The sequence below is a fragment of the Eucalyptus grandis genome, chromosome 5, assembly GCF_016545825.1.
Source record: "Eucalyptus grandis isolate ANBG69807.140 chromosome 5, ASM1654582v1, whole genome shotgun sequence".
Classification (NCBI taxonomy): Eukaryota; Viridiplantae; Streptophyta; class Magnoliopsida; order Myrtales; family Myrtaceae; genus Eucalyptus; species Eucalyptus grandis.
The window spans coordinates 9,518,016-9,535,277 of NC_052616.1; the positions used below are offsets into that span (position 1 = coordinate 9,518,016).

Below are 17,262 nucleotides of genomic sequence, written 5' to 3' on the forward strand. Positions count from 1 at the left end.
GAACTAGAAGATTCAACTGAAGCAGAGGATCAACAAACTCTCAAACCAACTAGCAACTTGAAGCATAAGTCAAGTCATCCCAAAGAACTCATCGTTGGCAACATTGATGAAGGAATTCGCACCAGATCCAAAAGACGAGAAGAGTCTAGTGCTTTAGCACTTGTTTCTGAGATAGAACTCAAAAGTATAGAAGAAATCCTGTTTGATGAAAGCTAGATCAAAACTATGCAAGAAGAGCTTAGATAGTTTTGCATCAATGATGTTTGGGAGTTATTTTCTAAACTTAAAAGTAAGTTTATTATAGGGACTAAATGGGTTTTCGGGAACAAGGTGGATGAAAAAGAAAAAGTGGTCAAGAACAAAGCAAGACTTATGGTCAAAGGATATACGCAAGAAAAATGGATAGACTATGACGAGACCTATGTACCAGTAGCTAGGTTAGAAGTAATTAGATTATTACTTGCTTTTACTTGCTATAAAGATTTCAGGTTATTCCGGATGGATGTAAAGAGTGCATTCCTAAATAAATTCATCCAATAAGAAGTTTATGTGGAACAACCATCGGGATTTGAAGATTCAAGAAAGCCAGATTCAGTCTACAGACTGAAAAAGGACTTGTATGGATTGAAGCAAGCACCTTGAGCTTGGTATGAAATGTTAAGTAAATTCCTAACCCAAAATGGTTTTGTTAAAGGAAAGATAGATACTACTTGGTTCATAAAAAGATAGGGTAAATATTTTCTAATAGTTCAAATTTATGTTAATGATATTATCTTTGGATCCCCTAATGAAAATCTATGCAATAAATTCTCTAGATGTATGTAGGATGAATTCAAGATGAGTATGAAGGGTGAGTTAACTTTCTTTCTGAGATTGCAAGTTAAACAATCGAATAAAGGTATTTTTATTCATCAAGAGAAGTATGCAAAAGATCTCATCAAGAAATTCGGATTGAAGAATTATAGAAAGACAGAGACACCAATGTCAAGTTCTTCAAAGTTAGACAAAGATGAAGGAGGAAAGAAAGTAGACCAGAAGCTTTACAGGAGCATTATTGGTTCACTTATTTACCTTACTGCAACTAGACCTGACATTTTGTTTAATGTTTGTATTTGTACTAGATTCCAATCAGATCCCAAAGAATCTCATTTAAGTGATGCAAAATGCATCATCAAATACATTGCAACTACTCTAAAGCTAGGTCTGTGGTATCCCAAAGAATGAGACTTTACTTTCCTTGGATATTCAAACGCAAATTTAACAGATTGTAAAGTTGATAGAAAAAATACTTCTAGTACTTGTCAACTTTTGGGCAGCATCCTAATATCTTAGTTCTCTTGGAAGCAGAGTACTGTAACTCTATCAATAGCAGAAGCAGAGTATGTGGTTCTTGGGAATCGTTGTTCTCAAATTTTGTGGATAAGACAACAGTTAAGAGATTTTAGAATTGAAGAATCGTGCACCGAGATCAAATGCGACAACACCAGTGCCATTAATCTCACAAAGAACCCAATTTTTTATTCAAAGGCAAAGCATATAGAGATTTGACACTATTTCATAAGAGTTCATGTTCAAAATGGAGAAATTATGATTCAGTTCATTGACTCGAATAATCAGTTAGTAGACATAATTACAAAGCCACTGGAGAAAAATATATTTGAGTCTATTTGCACCAGACTGAATATTATACCGGTTAAAGTCTGAAGTTGGTCAAACTCAGAATGTCTAGAAATTACTTTAGTAAGTTAATATCTCTTCAATACAGGTTATTTAATTTTAGTATGAAGAATTCGAAAAGGTATGTTGATATTTGAATCATTGCTTGCCTATTTTATTTTTAAATCAACTTTTTCAAATTTTTGAATTTTTAGCAGTTTTTATTTTTTTGAAAAATGCAGTTTTCCTTTTCCTTATGACGGTTCGTTTACCCCATTTTACTTTCTTTAAATACTGTCGAGTTTTTCTTCTTCATTTACGATATCTCAAACCCTAGAATACATAATTTCTACTCTCTCATTTCTACTCTCAAGTTTGCTCTCCAAGTTTTCATCTTTTTCACTTGAACGTGTTCAAGAAATCCTCATCAACTGTGAAAATGTCTTTCCAAAGGAAGTTGTCTCGGATTTCAAGCAAGGGACCAAGGAATATGCTTGAGGATCTTACACATTTTGACTTGACCAAGGAAGAAGATTCTCCACAACAACATTCTCCACAGTGTGCCACTCAAAATCCTTTGTGCCAGCTAGTAAAAGAGGAAATCGTGGAAGATGTCGAATCTGTAAGGACATTAAAACCCCAGTTTCTTTTTAAACTCTACAATCAATTGAAGCAGGGTGGTACTGCTATGACTTTTATTGATGAATTTCTGAAAGAAAGAGGATAAAAAAATGAGACTCTATTCTTATGATCAATGGAAAGGTTAGGCATAGCGCCTGAAGGAACGGCAGACAGGACGTTTGCTAACTTTCCAGTTGATCCTCATTTTAGTTCTTTTAATTAGCCAGAGGTCAAGGATGATGATGAGAGAATATACATGAATTTTCAGCCTAGAATGGGCGTTGCTGCTGAAGTGCGTAGTGATGGAACGAGTTGGTTTTGTTCTAAGGATCACAAGAAGACTTACTCGAAATTGTTGAAAAGAGGGGTGATGAACCCTCGATTGGTAGACTTTGATTTCTTGGATTCAATACAGGTGAACCTAAGGGATCTTACCCAAAAAAAAAAGAAGAAAAAACCTAAGGGAGAAGCTGACTCTCCTTCCACTTGAAAATTTTGCTTTGAGACTTCTATTGCTTATCTTGAGTTAATTGCATATTTTTATTCGAACTTGTCTTTTCTTGACGCGAATAGATTTCGTTTCATTGTGGGGGAGAAAGAGTACGTGGTGGATGTAAACACGTTGGCTGATAATATTGGTGTGGAAAGAGGTGGTTTCCAACCAATAAATGTGTATGTTGGTCATTCAACAGGAATTCTTGTTAGGGACAAACTTTCTGAATGCAACATTACCTATTCCAAAATGTTTGCCTCAAATATTTTGCTACACAAAGTCGTGATCAACTGCATCCAACCAAAGTCAACCTCAAAAACGGATGTCTCTCGATGTAAAGCCAAACTGATGTTTGCTATCAGTAATGGAATAAAGTTCTCCCTGCCACACACAATCCCGATGCACATGTACAGGACTGTTGTGAAAGATAAGGGATAGCTCCCTTACTCAGGAATGGTCACTCAATTGTTCAAACACTTTAATATTCAGTTTCCAGCCTCTTTATGTGTTATAACTATTGCTCCTATGGTTATAGGATTGAAGATGGTGTCCAAGATGAGGTTAAAGGAACTGAACAATGTCTTGGAACGCTTGAAGGAAAATTCCCCTAGCAAAACCAAACAAGACTCTACTGCAAAAAAAAAAAAAAAAAAAAAGGAAAGGCAAGGAACCTATGTGTGAACCTACAAAGAAGAGAATATCTCTTATCTTGCAAGACAAAGAGGATGAGAATGATCTTACTCTCTCTGCATTTGCCTTGAAAAATCTTCGAAGTTTTGTTAGTTTTGAGCAGCTACAGAATAAAGAAGAATGAGAAAGAGGAGAAACAGAGCAGGAAAAATAAGAAAGAGTAGAGGAAAGAGAAAGAGAAGGAAAAGAAAGAAGAAAAGAAAGAGAAGAAGCAGGCAAAGAAGCCAGAGAAAAAAGGAAGAACAACTGAAAATGAGGAGGGACAGGATGACTCCGTTGAACCAACCTTTGCAATCTCCTTATCTGAAGATTCAAAGAAGACTAGGAGTGGAACTGTAGGAGATGGAAGAGAAAAAGAACATCACTTTGGAAATGAAACTGAGAAGGAACAAGAAAAAATAGGTACTTCATTTCTCCACCTGTAGCCACAGAAACAGGGGGAGCTTGTGAGAAAATAGGTACTTCTTCTTCTCCTATTTTTACCAATGATGATGTTAGTAGATCTCCTGCCGATCCAGAAGATGTCTATGCCTCTCATTTTCCTGAAGCTGATATTGAGGCATCCTCTCAAAGTCTTGGTGTTTGACAAGCTGAATTTCCTTCATCTATCAACACTTCACAAACTGAACACGCTGAGGCTAGTACTCAAACAACAACTTCTATAGACTTTCAAAGGCTACTAGAGCTTCTTTTGGAGTTAAAAGCATAGTAATATGGAATGGAGTGTGAAATTCAGAACCTCCAATTTGCTTTGAAATCTACTTCAGTTTCTCTTCACGAGCAGGTACAGGACCTTAAGCTTCAAATTCAAAAGACTGCCAAGACTAAAGATGTTGAGAAGGTGCATGAGTCATTACGAAAGCTGGAGGAAACAGTTCAGTCGATGGGAGATTTCTACCTCATTCGCATTCTCAAACACTCTTGATTTCTTTAAACTTTTTATTCTTCTCCACCTTTTGCTGCTGACAAAAAGGGGGAGAATGTGCAGATTTAACTTTTATGCTGAAATTTGTTGAACTACTATTTTGTTTGACTCCGTTTGACTTTGATGCTTGCAACAACTTACTTTTGTGGTGATTATGGATGAATGGTTGTTTAAGTCTTGATATTTCTCTTATCATTTCAAGATTAACATGTTTTTTGTGGTTGCAGAATCGATACTATCCAGATCCTAATCAATTTTTTTTTTTTTATAAGATATCATGTACTGCTTAAAAGTTGTTTTGTAGGTTAAAAGTTCTTAAATCTGCAAGAGAGTTTTGTCACCATAAAAAAATGAAGAGATTGTTAGAGAAAATTCCTTTATTATTTTGAAGTTGACAAAACATTTCCAAAGTCTAATCTGAAGACTTCTAGACTTTAGACCGCTAGACTTTAGGTTCAAAATCTACCCACGCTGACAGATTCCAAACTGAACATTACTGAAAAATAAAAACTTATCCAGATGCAAGATTATCTTTATTTCTTTAAAAATTCGATTCATATGGCATATGGATGGCCTTCTGGTTAGATATAACACCTATATGATTGACTATCTTTATTAGAATCAATTTCGATATTCAAATCTTTTGAAAAGCAAGCAAATTTGGAAGGTTTTACTTATGAAAATCAAGATCATGATTGTATGGGCGAACATGATTGATGGGCTTTCATCACAAATCTTCAAACGACTCGAGATTCCCTTGATTGATTATGTCCAACGGGTAGATTGGAAGAATTCCTTTGGAAAGTGCCAACGGTCGATAAAGCGTGAAAGAATATTTAAGGTGGACTCTCTAGTTGTTCGATAGTATGCGTGAAAGAAAAAATTTAAAGTCTGAAGCTTTCTAGTTCCTTGCCATTTCATTCACTGAGCTCAAAATTGTATACAAAAGAGAGAAACTCATAATGAGACTTTGCGAGAGACTAGTAGAGCCTCTTCACTGTAAAGTCAAGATCGCAAAACTATAAAATCTCTTTTGTTTCTTAGTGAAATCCAGCTAGTGGGCTGTCAGAGCGGGAGAGTGGACATAGGCTTGATCTAAGCTGAACCACTATAAACCTTGTGTTCTTATTCTCTTCTCTTAACTCATTTATTCTATTCATAGTTTTATCCAACTGCTATAATTTGAATTCATTCATAGTTTATCGTTTTCTAAAAGCAAACTATTTATATTGTTCGTTGTGAAAAATCGTATTCACACATATTCATCTCTCTCTAGGTGTTCATACTAACCCTTTCACCAACTACTACCCATCGCCGATGATCGTTGACACTGCTACCCACCAATTGGCCAACCGACCACCGCCGTCGACAACCATCTTTGCCGCCTCCACTGCTTGCCGATGACCGCCAACAATGTCGACCGCCACCCATTGCCATCGACCACCATAGTTGACACCATTGAGCCGACCGTCCAGCCCTGATCAATAGTCAACTGTGACGATCGATGGCGATTGGCAATGGTCGGCATCATCGATGGTCATCAATGGTTGGGGTCAGCGGCGGGCAGCGACAGTTGGCAACGACAGTAGTCGGTGATGGTAAAGAAGAATAAGAAAAACATTAAAAGAAATTCTACATTACAAAAATTTTTGTGAATCATACCAAATGTATTCCTATTCTTTTTTCATTCCGAGAATAGAAATTTTATATAGTTACCAAACACGTTCTTTTATTGTGAAATTGTTCCGAAGAATAGAAAAAAAATTATTTCTGAAAAGAAATTGTTCCTCAGAACAAAAACGTCACCAAACGGACCTTAAGTTTCCAATTCCAGTTGAAACCAGACCACCCAATCATGCGAAGAACATTGCACAAAGTCAAAATCCTATTAAAGGATTTTTTGGTGTTCCTATTCTTTTCATGTTGAATCATACTAAAGAAACAACAAGACAAAGCCCATGTTTGAATAAGAGAGCTGATTAATTAATTTTCATGAAGTCAAGATTTAATGATCGAGTCATTATATATTCACGATAAACTAAATAGAATTGGTAAGTAAACTTATGAATAAATTTTTTATTTGAAGAATAGTAACCAACGGAAATGACGTGATATTTTTATATAGGTGTATGTATCCATAGTAAATGTACATTTTGCAAAATTCTTTCTACTTTATTATATAGTAATTTGTTAAAAAGCAACTCGGGAGATTAGCATTCAATTGAGGAAGTATCGCAATTTTTAATACACCAACTATCTTCTTGATGTGCACAAACACAATGGAAATTTGAAAATTGAAAATCTCATCATTAAACATCTTTAACAAATGCTCTACGGTATTTGTTATCGGGACATTTATTAAATATTTGAGAATACCTACATGAGGTCTTAAAATGCCATGCATTAAATTTTGCCGGTGGGAGAAATTCGCAAAAACGAGGCTCATGTAAGTTCTAAGAAAATTTTGCTATAATGCAAAAGAGTAGCTGTTGCTTGTCTAGTTGTTCTTGTAATATGCGATTGTTTAGGCTCGTGTTATCGAATTTTTCTGTTGTAGATTAGATCTCACTGTATTGAATTGGAAATGAAGAAAAGATTTGTGGTTTTTTTCCCTTTCTAACCCTTGTTTTCTTATTAAGGCATATAAGAGTCTCGAAAGTAGTCATTACTTTTAAGTTCACTAGAAAAAAAAATAAATTATAGAAAATGTATACCCTTGTTATTTCCCCGGCTCGCGATGCCAGGGAAAAAAAAATCTATGAAATTAGGATCAAATGGACCCATCTACCAATAATATCATAATATTTCAATTTGTACTTGTAAATTTGATTTTCATATAAAAATCTCGCAAATGGTACTGACGGATTGATGTGAAAAAACAAAAGAAATTAAAGTAACTTCTATATTAAAAATATGTTGAAAACATAAAAGTTCATTTAATAGATTTAATTAGTAATAAAAGGAGGAAATAGGGAAAATGATTAAGTTACATTCACTCTTATGTTTGATTAGGAATAAAAATATGTTTGATTGGTAATAAAAGTACATTAGATAAAATGAATATAATAAATATTCATTCATGTATTTCATAACAATACATATATATATACATATATATATATATGGTACATTTATATCATACATTCTAAGTATATCTCCCTAAACAATGACTGTTTATCTCCCTATTCAATACATTGATATTAATGATAAGTACATCATTATTTTCTTATAAATAGGAGCTTAGTTTTTGTCATAGATATACAGTGATATACGGTGATACACTAGAAATAAAATTCTCTCATTTAGCTTTCTCCACTATATTTGGTGTTTACCTGTTTTCTCTTCTCAATCTCTTTATTCTCTCTATTATATATTTGCAACGCAATATTTTACAACATGTATGTATATATTACCAACAAAAGAAAAAGAGTTGAAGTGCCAGAGTTGCGAGTCAAACCCTCACCGTCATTATAGTTTGAAAACAATGATTGTTTTCTGAAAGACCTTATTTATTCTATAGAATAATTATTTAATGTATTTGTATTAAAACTATAATATAATAAACAATTATGTCCAAAATTGAAATTAATTCGTTATCCTTAATTAGTTTGATTACTTTTATTATCAACTTCTTAAGTGTCCCCCAAACATTGAAGTGGCAAGCTTGACCATTCCATTCCTTTCAATTACTTAAGATCAAACACACCATAATCCTCTGACCAGTCATTCGAAGAGCATCAACAACCTTGTTTTGAATCTCATATTCATGTTTAGTTCTAGGTTGCCGTGGGCTATAAAAGAAGTCCATCCATATGTAATTTTAATCATCAGATTGTAACGAAATAATGTAACCTGTTGGATCCAATTGATTACATCGATAGAGGAACTGATCTGTGATTTCTTATAGAAAAAATTGCTAGTTATTGAGATGTTGAAACATACATTTCATTAAAACTAAATGAAAGGAATATATATATATATATATATATATATATATGTATGTATGTATGTATATGTATATATAAATAAGAACATCTTTTGGAAAAACCCATTATTTACTTACGGTAGTGTTCGAGAGAGATTTCGCAATAAGCCATTTGTGTTAAATAGAGATTATAACGGGGAAATAGTAATAATTATACATGCATTCATAAAAATTGCATATTGAATATAAAAAAGTATAATTTCTGATAAATATTGGATATTTGCAGTAGAAAACAACTAATGATAGAAGCACCGATCAATAGGGAGAAACGCAATAAACAAGCCTCACTGGAAGTAGCGTCCATGTTTATGATGTCATACCGATATGCTTTGGTTAGTTCGGGCTTCTCTGTCGGCTGGTCTTTCGACAGGGATGTAGCAGCAAAATCATCTCCCTGCACCATTTCCAACTGCACTGAATGAAGAAACTGGCCTCGCACAATGCATTCGGATAACGTATGTCGGCTTCTGCAAGGTTCATCTCAAAAGTTCTCGGAGTAATTGCTTGCATTCGATGTTCGAGACCAGTACTCCTTGTAAAGCTGCCCGAACAATGAATCTTCCTTGCCTACCAATTTCATAGGCTCATCATACTCTACCAACCTCCCTGTTAATGTTGAATGCAAAGAATGTCATGTATTTCTCACAGCTCTTGTCGGTTCTCACTAAACAGTTCTTTGGAAGTTTAAGTTTACCGTCGCTTATTGCCAGCACCATCGTGCAGTCCATGACAGTCGGTATCCGGTGGGCCACTGTTATGACAGTGCAGTCTGCAAATTCCTTTCGTATGGTTCTCTGGAGGATCGAATCGGTTGCATTGTCAATAGACGCAGTGGCTTCGTCCAGGACTAGGATCCGACTTCGCCTCAGCAACGCTCGTCCTAGGCAAAACAATTGTCGTTGCCCCATGCTCCAGTTAGATCCGTCCTGCATAACTGCAATTTGAGTTTGTGTAACTGTTAATGATGGACAATGAGCATATTAGGACTAAATTTTGCTGTATGATTTATTGTTACCTGGAGATTCCAGGCCCTTCTCTTTTGCTTGTATAGCCTCCCGGAGCTGACATTTTCCAAGAACCTTTTTCCACAGAAATTCAATCAATCATGAAACGTAACCGCAAGTGCTTCCTTTTGCATGGGGTATAGTCATTCAAGATTTAGTTGAGGAGCTCTCATTAGATTCAACTTATGCGCGGGGCGGTTCTTTTTATAATGCCAGTGCAGTCAGTAAAAGAAAGACCATGTGCCAATTGAACTTCGAGAGACGTTCAGAATTTACCTCCCATATTTCCTCGTCAGTGTGCTCAGACAAGGGGTCCAGGTTGTATCGAACTGTCCCACCAAAAAGTGTCGGATCTTGCGGGATGACCCCAAAATGTGATCTCAGGTCATGAAGTCCAATAGTGGCTATGTCTAGGCCATCGACAATTATTTTCCCGTCGGTAGGTTCCACAAGACGGAACAAAGCACTGATGAGAGTTGTCTTTCCGCTACCGGTCCGGCCAACGATCCCAATCTTGTGCCCTCCTTTTATTTCACAGCTTATCCCATGAAGAACGAGGGGAGAGTCAGGCCGATACCTTACCTGTTAATGTCTCGATAATCAAAACTAAGTGAACTACAAGACAAGTCCAGAATGGAGAGGTGTGCTAATAGTGCGTGTCTACCTTCAGATCATAAATCTCAACATTGCCGGAAGAAGGCCAGTCTGGCGCTGGTCGGCTATCTTCGATCACTTCTGGAGCTTCGCTTTGAATGTGCATGTACTGCTCTAGCCTTTCGACAGAGATGATCAAATTTGATAGGGAGCACTGGAATTGGACCGAATTGACCAGGAAGACATTTAAAGATAGACCGTACGACAGCGCCATTCCAACAAATCCTGCATCAAATGATAATCAGGCCTGACACCCACTAAATCTTCAAAGTCGGAAGCCCATTTTCTAGATGATAATGAAAAGGGAAGTGAACCAACATGTCGATGCATAGCTGCTTTGACATTAGATTAAAAAGTGCCGAAATAAAATGATAAATCTATAAGAGCCAACCATCTAGGGAAAGTCTCAATATGAAAAGCTGAATTGAGGTTTTACTAATACGAACCAGAGGAAGAGGACCCGAAATCAAGAAAAGTAATTGCGAGGGCCGAGGACGTTAGGACAATAGCGCACAGGACTTCCAGACGTTGGACCAGCCACTCATTGGCTGAAAAACTGTGAAAATACGGACTTGCATTCGCATCAATAAGGCAAAGACTTCCTGAAAAGAATCGGTCTTCTTGGCCAAATGCTCTGATTGTCATCACTCCGGCCATGGACTCAGTGAGGTGGCTTGCGAGTGTAGACTTGGTTGTGCCATCGAGTCGCATCAACTCATTAGAAGAAGCGTAGTAGTATTTCTGTAGTAAAAGAAAGATAAAAGCTAATGCTGCATTAGAATTTGAATGATAGGAAGAAGGCTCTCAGGAGGCAGGTGTGAAGAATTTTGCCTATTAAGGAACAATTAATTGATTTGAGCCATAAGCATCACCTGTATGATCAGCGTCAAATAAATCATGGGAATGATGACAAACAAAACCGGCCACGTAAGAAAAGCAAGTATCAGAAAGCTCGAGTAGGTATTCATCGTGGACCCAAGGGTAATGGTTAACTTGAAGGCCACATCAACGTCGATGAAGCTTAAATCTGAAGAAACCTACAAAATTCAGCAAATAATGTTATTCATCTTAAACAATCTAAAAGTACGGCGACTTCAGAGTATGTTCTTACCCGGCTGAGTATTCTTCCCAAAGGAGTTGAGTCATAAAAGGACATTGGCGCTCGAATAAGGGACTTCAACAACACAGAGAATATGGCGTTCGATGCGCCGCAACCTAAATAGACTATGAAATACGATCTGAAAAGCATAAAGAGAGCGAGGACAACACCAATCCCAGTGTAAACGGAGTTCAACTCGACGGTGCTCACACTCATAGTGTTGATTTCAGAAGCCAACCAGTAATTTTGCGCGAGCTGCCCAGCTATAAAGACTATGTGGGATATAGTTGCCAAGGTAAAAAGCAAAAAGCCCTTGTTGTGTTTCAGATACTGCAAGCAGGGTTTGAAACCACTGTCTCCTATCTCTCTTTCCTCCTGCTTAATCAATTGACTTCCTGGAGAGGCCTCCAGCTGTTCCTTTACATATATTTTCCGGATCTCCTCCTTCGAATATCCAGGCGTTCTGGACGAAACCATTCTGATTTGATTTCCAGAACCAGCAGTCGTGTTATGTGCGTTCACAAGCTCCTGAAATTCTTGGCATGAAGCCATCAGCTGATCGTATGAGCCGGCACTTACAATTTGCCCAGATGACATTAACTGTCAAGAAACACAACTGTTCAGGAACCCCATGAACAAATGAGAAAAGCGAAAAATAGCTTCTTTTTCTTATTAATGAGCCAAAAATCTGAATTCGCCAGAGACACCGAAAAAAAAAAATTCTTCCTTTGGGTTGAATGAGTCACTGACCAAGATAGAGTGAAAAGCTGGAAGAAAGTCAACTTGATGCGTAACAAGCAAAACAGTCTTCCCCGATAAAGCTTCCATGACATATTCCTGCAACAACAAGTAAACATCAATTGCATTCATTTAGAACTTAATGCAAAAACAAAAATAAGTTTCTCTGTCCTTGAGAGATCACATTAAATAAGCTCATCGCTGTATGAGCATCCACGGCACTGAAGGGATCATCCAACAGATACACAGCCGCATCCTGATATAGAGCGCGTGCAAGTTGTATCCTTTGCTTCTGTCCGCCACTCAAATTGACGCCTCTCTCTCCTATCTGAGTTTGATCGCCAAAGGGAAACATCTCAATGTCCTTAGCTAGCGAACACTTCCGAATTACTTCTCTATATTTGACAGGGTCCAGGGTGGATCCAAATAGGATGTTTTCTTGTATAGTCCCAGTCTGGATCCATGCTGTCTGAGACACATACGCCATCCTACCATGAACGTGCACCTAAACACGGATTAAGGCTTACCAGTAAATCTTCAATCACATTTGCTGTTAATTGTTTTAATTATGACCCGCTATATCATATAATGCAAGTCATTATAAGCATAAGATGAACTGGCCATAACAGGAAATAATACAATTCTCTAGTTACAATGTATAACAAGTAACTCCCCAGAGGAGAAGATTAATCAATGACTTACCATGCCATTGATATATGGAACCTCTCCAAGAATTGCAGCTAAAAGGGTAGATTTCCCCGACCCAACTTCCCCACATATAGCTACTTTCTCTCCTTTTCTGACCGATAATTTTATGTTCCTCAATGTCGCCTTGGAGGTACAACTGTCCCAAGAAATTTCACGTGAATCCAAGAAAACAGCCATTTCCAGCACCTCATTATCCCCCTGTTGCTTTGTTGGCTTATTTTCCAATTCGGGTGCATCCAGAAATTTGGCAATCCGAGACAATGAAACCTTAGCCTGGATGAAGGACCCCACCACATCGGGGATCAATCTGATTGGTTCCTGAACGATTCTTAAACTCGCCAAGAACATGAAGACATTGCTTGCGGTCAAAGGAATGCCCAGGAAGTAGCATGCCCAGAAAGTGATGGCGGGAACTAAAACCGGTAAAGACCAAAACACGACGATATAGCAACCCTTTTGCCACAAAACGGCTGCTATCCACTCCGATTCGTCTTTCCTCAGCTCCTCAACGACTTTTTTGAAGTGCTTCTCCCAAGCATACAACTTCAACACCTTCATATTCGCAAGCGCCTCCGCGATTGCCTTCAGCCTTTTATCTTGAGCCTCCATGAGTTTTCTTTGATACTTGAGTTGCAGTTTGGCCAACGGAGAAGTCACGATGACAATCAATATGAGTACCGTCAGAGCCGCCAAAGTTGCAAGGCCCACAGCATAGTAAACAATGGCTAATGCGAGGCACAGCTGAAGGCTAGTTGACCATATTTGGTGAAACCAGTAAACAACTCACCGATCCTATAAGCATCGGAAGTGACATAATTTACTATCTGGCCCGGAGAGTGAGTCATTTTCGCCGCACTGGAGAGCCGCAGTTGCTTCTGACAAATCGCTGCAGATAGAAAAGATCTGCTTCTGACAAATCGCTGCAGATAGAAAAGATCTTATTCGGAGTCCAATCAGTCTTGCTCTAAAAAACCACTGCCTTTCCGATAGAGATTCCAAGCATTTGGCTAAGAACAATCCTCCAGCTAGCACATAACCCTCATACTGAAAGCCTCTTCACCATCGGCAACAGCAATGAAGGCTCTAAGGAACAAAGGCCCGGTGGAGAGAGCCAAGACCTTGGTCAAAGCAAAGAACCCGGTCATCAAAATACCTCTCCATTCGCCATAAAATATAGCAGACAAGATAGAGTAGGTGTCATATGTCGTCTTCTTTTCTTTATGCAGTTGCTCCATGAACTTTGAGTAACATGTTTCTGCTCGTTCTTCCAACCTCAGACGTGGAATATCCTCATTTTGAAGGATCTTCTCTTTGCCCAATTTCATTAGTGAATTCAACCACCAAAATGACATCTTGCTGAAGAATCCCGCCTTGGCAAAAGGAGTGACGTTATCATTCTGTTCTTTGTCCAGCAAAGGTTCATACACAGCGCCATTTTCGCGGTCCTCGCTGTTCTCCATGTGACTGTATCCTCTGAAAGCACAGAAAAGTAGCAGGATCACTATGGGAAACGATGAAATATCCCACGCCAATGACACAGTGGTTTCCTTTATTTACCAAAGAAAAACTACACAGAGAAATCCTTCACACAATGAGGCTAGTCTAGTATCATATAAATCCGAGCCAGTGGAATGTGTGGAAGGTGTAGCCTCCTAATGGTCACGGTCAAAAGTAGCAGCAACCAGCTGACCGCTTGGAACAGAAAGACTAGCCACTCATGTAGAGGTACAAGAGTAGCATCCTCATTCAATTTCCTGAAGATCACTCAAATTCTGAGTGCGGAAGAATAAGTAAAAAGTGCGTCTTTGTGGACGACTTACGAAGCAAGACAAACAGGATATCAAGTCAAATGACCAAAATGTGGCTGCTAAAAGAATAGGAATCGATAATGGACGCGACCCCGGAGCTGCTGCTATATCCAACTTGACTTAGAGCACCGAGAGTCGTTGCAAAACACGGTCCACAATTCTCCCCTGATTATGCCACTTTCCTGGAAGACTGCAATCCGGGAACATGCTTCAAGACTATTATCGTGTTGTAAAGGGCAAGTTGCCTTTAAATTCGAATTGCCATATGAAGGCATGAGCAACCTATAGCGTCTCGTTAACAAATGCCCTTGAGCGCACCAATTAAGGTTACTGAAAACAGTGAGAATCATCACGACAGCACGCCGCCGGACGCGACGATGAGGGGTGATTCGGCAGGAGGTCGAGTGGTCGAGGAGCGTGGAGACTGCGTCGAGCTTCGTTTGCAGCGAGATGGCTTGAGGCGAAGCTCGAAACTCGAGCGCTACCCAAAGCTCCGGGTTTGAGGTCGAGCTTCATGGCCAAAGCGGCCATGGATGAGTGTAGTCCATGGCTGGCCGCGAGCGTCGTCCATGGTGGATGGTAAAAAACGATTCCCAGGGATCAATAGCGTACCCGAACGACGCCGACGACGGCCATGGACGAGCGTTCGCGTGCTCGTGAGCAGGTCGTCCATGGCTCTCCGCTGACGCTGCAATCCACAGCGCAAGCGTCGTCCATGGCCTCAAAAGGCAAAAAGAAAAAGAATAAATGGTGAGAGAGAGCGCTTCGTTGAGCGTGGGACGGAGCTTAACCGGAGAGAGAGGGTCGTTTAGAAATTTTGAATAATCTAGCATTTAGGCACTCGAAAATACCGGATGAAGTTTCATAGACGCAACCAAAATCAAGACTTCAAACAAGAAGAAGAAGAAGACGACGACGACGACGAAACACTCACTTCCAAGCTCTACCCAGCAATCTTTGCCAAAACAGAGCAGACGAAGAAGGCAAAGGTCGACTCTGCTTTCACCGGACAAAACAGAGCATCTCTTCTTGCTTGCAAAGAACACGTTATTTGTGTCCGAGGAGCTTGATCGGGGTGCAAAAACAAAGATTAACTCCGACTTGCGAAAATCAAAGAAACGCCAGGTTCTGCAAATCATGCATGCAGAGAGAGACAGAGAGAGAAAGAGAGAGAGAAGCCCACCTTTATTCGTTGCTACAGTTTATAATATCATGTACCCACACGATTTTCGCGTTAAACGAGGGCCGTGGTAGGTGAGATAGGTAAATGGGACAGTTGGATCCCCCGGTCCGCACTCCTCTGTTCTCCTGACTGTTCTTGGAGACGACGTGGGCGCGCGCGGCGCGACAGCGACAGCGACAGAGACGGAGACAGAGACCATAGCTAGTAGCCAAAAGTTTCGACGCCGCTCGCGAGGACGCTTTGCATTCATGCAGATTGCAGGGGCGCAACAACCGTCACAAGCGGCCATTAACCACTCTCTGTTCCGGAGCACAGAGGAAATAAAGACGATGGCCTGCCTTGGAGTTTGATCGACGCTTGCCCGCTCGATCTTTCTGAAATTCAAGTGACGGTGTCTGCTTATGCTTCCATGTAAAAATTCTCAGAGGAAAACTAGTCGAGCAATAATAGCATGGTCCAAAGCACACTTGCTAGAAAGATTAGTTGAAAATAATTGAAGTAGTCATTGAAAGGGTTTTAAAAGTAATAAATGGATGAGGTCCGAGGACCCTATGCAAGTGCCGGTGACCCTTGCCCCTAGGCGAGGGCAAGTAACCCTCAGCAGCAGTGCTGTCGCCTTGATTGCCAACCCTTGTCTAGGCGCCAAGAACTCCATTGGTCATCACCACTACCCCACCGACAATGGGGTGGCAATCATAGGTGGATGTGTTTTTCCCTTTTTTTTTTGTGTGTAAAGTTTTAGTTTGTTTTTTACGAAAAAATATAAATAATAAAGAAAAAGAAAATTTTTTAAAAGACGAAATTACCCTTCACAATTAATGAGTTTAGGCTTTTATTTGAGACCGATATGGTCACTTCAGACTCGTATTTAAAATTCTAAAAAGATGAAATTACACTTCAAATGTTCATTTAAAAAAATGAGGGTACTTCGGACTCTTATTTGAAAAAATGACAATATTTTGGGTCTTTATTTGAAATAATATTCACTTTAAACCTTTATCTGAAACATTGAGGGTACTTCAAACTCTTATTTGGAATTTTTCCAAAATAATGTTTTCTTTTGGGAATAAAAGGAAAAATAAGTTCTTTTTTAGGAAAACAATGACAAGCGGAATTTTAAAAAAAAAAAAATGGAAGCCCCGAGGGTGGATGCCATTGATTTTTTCAAAGATGTGTTACAATATATGATGAGTTGTGAATGTCACAGGTATTGTATAATACGATATTATCAAATATATTTTATACTGAAATTGTGTCCGTCTCCTAGACAACTAACTGTATGGGTAAAAAGCAAGAACATCGCGTACTTGCTTCTTTCAATAATCTCTGTATACGGCTAAATGGTTTTCGCATCTATAGCATTCTTTAGGTCTTCTCTTTGTTGCTTGATGATAAAAATCGAGATAATGATAAAATATATAGACCTATCACTTTGGTTTCAAACTCAAATGCATAAATTTCACTATTTCGAGACAATTATTTTGTTGAGATTTGTACTCTTATAGAAGTTACGCAATTTCATGATATGTGTTCACATTTTCTACCCATAATCCTCAATAAAATTATGTACATATAACATTACTCCAAATCCACAAATTTCACAATCAAATTATAATGCATGAGATATGAAGATATTACGATTAGAATAGTCTATAGAATAGAGAGAGGGAGAGGGGGAGAGAGAGAGAACCTAAGAAG

The 17,262-nt window shown here is 38.6% G+C and overlaps 1 protein-coding gene across 1 annotated transcript; it reads right to left on the bottom strand.

Annotated features, from left to right (window-relative positions):
- Positions 1-8,600: 8,600 nt before the first annotated feature.
- LOC104443959 (ABC transporter C family member 10) lies at positions 8,601-15,568 on the bottom strand. Its single transcript, XM_039312789.1, is given in 15 exon segments — positions 8,601-8,976; positions 9,065-9,304; positions 9,386-9,449; positions 9,651-9,956; positions 10,039-10,253; positions 10,475-10,769; positions 10,901-11,065; positions 11,140-11,727; positions 11,878-11,964; positions 12,050-12,370; positions 12,568-13,352; positions 13,355-13,476; positions 13,511-13,628; positions 13,631-14,046; positions 15,316-15,568. Coding segments are annotated over 14 exon segments (3,834 nt in total). The 5' UTR covers positions 14,034-14,046; positions 15,316-15,568; the 3' UTR covers positions 8,601-8,851.
- Positions 15,569-17,262: the final 1,694 nt, after the last annotated feature.